This window comes from Periophthalmus magnuspinnatus, chromosome 14, assembly GCF_009829125.3.
Source record: "Periophthalmus magnuspinnatus isolate fPerMag1 chromosome 14, fPerMag1.2.pri, whole genome shotgun sequence".
Taxonomy (NCBI): Eukaryota; Metazoa; Chordata; class Actinopteri; order Gobiiformes; family Gobiidae; genus Periophthalmus; species Periophthalmus magnuspinnatus.
This window is the reverse complement of record NC_047139.1, coordinates 23,485,741-23,490,072: the sequence shown is the minus strand read 5'-3', so window position 1 is coordinate 23,490,072 and position 4,332 is coordinate 23,485,741. Positions and strand designations below refer to the sequence as shown.

General features: G+C 38.3%; 1 protein-coding gene and 1 long non-coding RNA gene across 3 annotated transcripts; both read right to left on the bottom strand.

Annotated features, from left to right (window-relative positions):
• Positions 1-257: 257 nt before the first annotated feature.
• ptrh2 (peptidyl-tRNA hydrolase 2) lies at positions 258-1,354 on the bottom strand. 2 transcript variants are annotated; one of them, XM_033978358.2, is made up of 2 exons: positions 1,285-1,354; positions 258-967 (listed from the first exon to the last, which is right to left on the bottom strand). In XM_033978358.2, exon 2 carries the CDS (start codon positions 955-957, stop codon positions 448-450), a length of 510 nt encoding a protein of 169 aa, XP_033834249.1. In that variant the 5' UTR covers positions 958-967; positions 1,285-1,354; the 3' UTR covers positions 258-447. The 2 variants fall into 2 exon arrangements, with proteins under 2 accessions (XP_033834249.1, XP_033834250.1); XM_033978359.2 differs by having other exon boundaries at positions 321-967; positions 1,289-1,351.
• Positions 1,355-3,321: 1,967 nt separating this feature from the next.
• On the bottom strand, positions 3,322-3,951 carry LOC129456803 (uncharacterized). Its single transcript, XR_008648948.1, has 5 exons — positions 3,918-3,951; positions 3,733-3,846; positions 3,599-3,654; positions 3,482-3,536; positions 3,322-3,366 (listed from the first exon to the last, which is right to left on the bottom strand). It is a non-coding gene; the product is annotated as an uncharacterized LOC129456803 (long non-coding RNA).
• Between the last annotated feature and the right edge of the window lie 381 nt (positions 3,952-4,332).

The following is a 4,332-nucleotide window of genomic DNA, read 5'->3' as shown; positions in this document are numbered from 1 at the left end:
GTTTGTTTGCTGTTGACTATTAGCTTTCAAATCAAAGTTACATACTTTAGTCACTATCTTATGCTTAATTACTGTACTAAACACCTAAGTGAATACACCCTAGCTTCACTCACCAAGTTCTGCCCTTTGGTAGAATAGAATAAAATCCCTGAGCCAGAAATGTGAAGGTTTTGTACATACATTCATAACCACTGGAGGTTATGTTTCTGAGATTGTGAATGTAGGTCACAGTATGTTATGGAATTCTTAATTTATTGGCAATTTTATTTAAACCATTTAACAAAAGTATTTAGCCAAACATTACTGGGTAACACAGTATACACTGTACTATTACTTCAGTACATTGCAAGAAGCCTTGTGAATGTGCGCTGTAAAAAATACAACTCATATTATAAAAATGTCTTCCAGCATCTTTGCTAGTACGGTGGTGCGTAGCAAAGATGATGTTTAATAGAGTTTTAGCTCTCCAGTGACCATATCAACCAAATCAGATGGGCCAGGGCCAATCCCCAGCACTGTGCGTGACCCCGGGGCGATCTGTGTCCGGCCTGCGTCTTGGATCAAACTAATAGGAAGTCCCATTTCTTTGGCGCGTGCCAGTAGATCAATGAGGGTCTCTTCGTCTGGCGCTTTGACCACCACCTTCGGCTGGCCGCAGTACTCCCACTCCTTCAACAGCTCCGGGTGCCTCCGCTGGACCTGTTTGTACGCAGACACGGCCGCGTGGGAACACTGAGCAGCCACTTTACCTTTGCCCATCTTTAGGTCGTTTCGTACTACAAGAATCATCTTGTATTCTCCTCCTTCTCCCATCACACTGGCCTCCCCTGAGCTGTTCCCCATTGCCGCTGCCGCGGCTTTGGGGGCGGGAGCGAACCGGCCCCGGAGGTACCAACCGAGGATGAGCCCACATCCTGCGACGACACTCAAGCCCAGCGGGCCATAAACAAAGTCCATTCTGCAGACACTGCAACATAGCAATAGGATATATTAGTCAAAAAATATGCACAAGTTTCAGGTTTCACTTGTTTCGTTTCGTTGTCTTCCAATCTTCAACCTTGCGTCCGATGAAAATCTAAATCTGAGAAATCTGAGTAGATTTCTTAAATGCTAACGTTAAATCTGCTAGCTTCCCGCCTGGCACGGCCCCTGTCATACCCATACAGGGCTCACATTTAACAGTTATCACTGCAATTTTCTTTAAATATCGCATTATTGATCGACAAATGTTTGAATAGTTGATTATGACAGTATCTGAGAGCATGTTAATAGCGTATTTCTTACCTACCGGTCGCCTCGGTGTTTTGCCAGCGTGCCTACAGGATTTGTATGTGACCCGGAAACGGCTGATGGAACTCTTCCGGGTCTTATTAAAATTATATTGAACGAGATGGCGCTCAGGCGCTTTTACATGCTTCTGCAGGTAGGTGTTTTGTTTTTGTTTTTGTTTTCATTATTATTATTATTGTTGTTGAAAGGGCTTCAGCAGGTAGGTATTGGCGAAGTCTTACAACAAACCACACTACAAACACTCATGTATGCAGGCCTAGCTCTTTGTTTGCCATAGTGTAACATTTTTATTGATCCCTTTAAAAAAAAAAAAGTATACAAAAAAAAAAAAACCCAAACTAAACTAAAACACAGCCTGTTACATCAGCAAATTAATCTATGAGATTAACTATACCAAATGCAGCTGTTCTGACAAAAAGGAATCAACAATCAACACTTACTTGCAATATACCACCACTACCCTTTTAATTTCAGTCCAGTGCATTTTCTCATTTTTAAAAAAGATTGAATTTACCACAGATACAATATCTCAGCCTTTCCAAAGTCACCATCTTATATTATATTAGATTCTTCCACATTTGAACAGAAGGGGCTTCTTCACTAACCCATCTAGAAAGTTTAGTCTGTAGAGCTTTCAGATCTACAGGTATAAACCTCAGGAGACAAAGCAGTGGGAGACAGGGCCCGCCCCACTACAGAATCAACCTCTCTGCATACTACATCCCAGAACGACTGTATAATCTTACACTCCCATAAACAATGAAATCTAGTCCCTGAAACTAATTTACGTTTTGGACAATTTGGAGAAATTCCTGGAGCGTGATTGCTATATATGGCATAACCTACTTTTAAACTGAATTTTAACAAAACTCACAGAAACTATACTGAATCATGCATATGTATGAGTTTGATCATTTTACACTTTTACGCTATTTTAAACTCTTGGGTACTCACAATAGCCCCCTCTAGACCTATATATTTTTTGCTTAATGCTTACAAAAAAAAGTCACTGTATGGCCATGGTGCTTGGTTTATTTCAGATAATATTTTTAGATCATCACTCTGCTGTTAGAGGACAGAAATAAAATGCCAGCTGAAGCTCGCTGTAGGACTCCACAGTCTCAAACAGGAAGGTCCAGAGGTCATAATTGGGGCTGAAGAGTGGAGGCATGAAAACCAGCACCCCCAGGCCACAAAGAATCAGGGCTCTTGTCACTTTCCAAATGTACTCAGCGCTAAGGTGAGTCAACCACCACAGGAAACAGAGACAGAAAAAGGTTAGAATCATTTTACAAATCAAGACTTGAACATACATTTGGCTCTTGAATGTGTGTCATATTTAATTTATATCTTAAAGTGTCCTATATTATGCATTTTCTGTCTTTAATCCTGCTTTGCACACCATTTCATTTAGTGAAATATAATGTTGAGTTGAGCAATAGCAATCTATGGAAAACCAGTAAAAGTATCGCAGCTCATTTAATATAGAAAGTGCCAATGATGTGAAATGGATTCTCTGCATTGTGAAAGAAACTTTCGTTGAATGGACAGCAAATGTATGTGTGGTAAACCCGAATGGACTCTAAAATCATTAAGTAGCACATTCTGGATGCATTATCACTGGATAGGGCTGTACAATTAATACATTTTAAATTGAATTTAGATCCAATTATTTCAAATCTTATTTGATCTTTAGACAGCTATGGCTCTGGCACACATGACACATGAGCCATTTTATGTATTAAAATGTGATTGATCAATACAAGAAAACATTTAAAATCATGATTAATATCTTTGACCTATCGACCAGATCAAACATTGGATGACATCATGCAGGGTACTAAGTGTTTTGAACTCTGGATAGCATAAACAGTTTCGATTATGCATGTGTTAATGAAAGAAAAAAGCATGTTTTTAAATGTTTAAACAACATAAAATTTTAACAAAAATGCATTAAAAAAAAAAAACCCAAAACAAATCAATAACAAAACACATTGTAGAGCCTTTAAAAATCTTCAAATGATTAAAATACCTTGTTGTTTTTTTCTTTTCTTGACATGTCTCATTTACAGGGCCCTTCAACACAGAAAAATACAGATCACAGTTGGTTACTGCCACAAACCTCCATCATTTTAACAAATAACAGCGTGACAGTTTGTGTAGGTCTACATGCTGGTGCTGGCTGGAGTACCTGTGGTATTGCTTCTGGAAAGATCTGACTATTCTTGCACAACTTTAGTACTGTCCTGAGAAATAGAAAGAATAATTAACACTTTATAAGTCTGACTTCATCAGATCATGTATTTACTTGATATGGTCTTGTCCCTTTTCAATCTCATCCAAAGCATTCTTCCAATTCAGCTTCTAGGAATAAAGAATAATCCAAATTAATCCACAACTTTTCCACCAGTTTCACTACTTTTCCGTGATGTAGTGATGTACTTTGCGGATGTCACTGTTGCATATCTTGTTCATTGCGGCTTTTATATCTGTGCACATCTGTTGTATCTCCTTATCCTTGGCACAAATGGCTTTCCTCAGTGTTTCCAGTTCAACCTTAAATGGTAAATTGATCCAATGAACAATCACTGTATAATTACTACTACCAGTACAGCAGATTATTTGACCTTAAGTGTAATCTCAGCAGCTGTATACGTAGACAGGGAATGCAGAGTTTTCTTTCTCTCAGTAGTCAGTTGATAGTGCTGGATAAGAGACAAAATACACTCATTATTACATGTATTATTTTTGTATTTTGTTAGTATTTTGGAAAAGATCTCACTTGAATAGACAATTTTCTTTGCTGCTGTTGGTGTTCATTGAAATCCTCTGTCTGGCAAAGGTCAACATCATACCATAAGTACAGTATTTTGATTACATTCAAATTAATGCCGATATTTGTACTGTTTACTCACTGTTTGTTTTAAGTAGAGTGACTGACACATAACTGACTTTTTTAGCTTTTGCACAGGCTTGTCTTCTTCCGTTTCTTTCACCAATCTTTTGTTTTTTAATCTCTCTACCTCCTGTTTAAGCCTACAC

Excerpts from the sequence above, each read along its gene's own strand:
- ptrh2 (XM_033978358.2), bottom strand. The coding sequence starts at position 957 with ATGGACTTTGTTTATGGCCCGCTGGGCTTGAGTGTCGTCGCAGGATGT.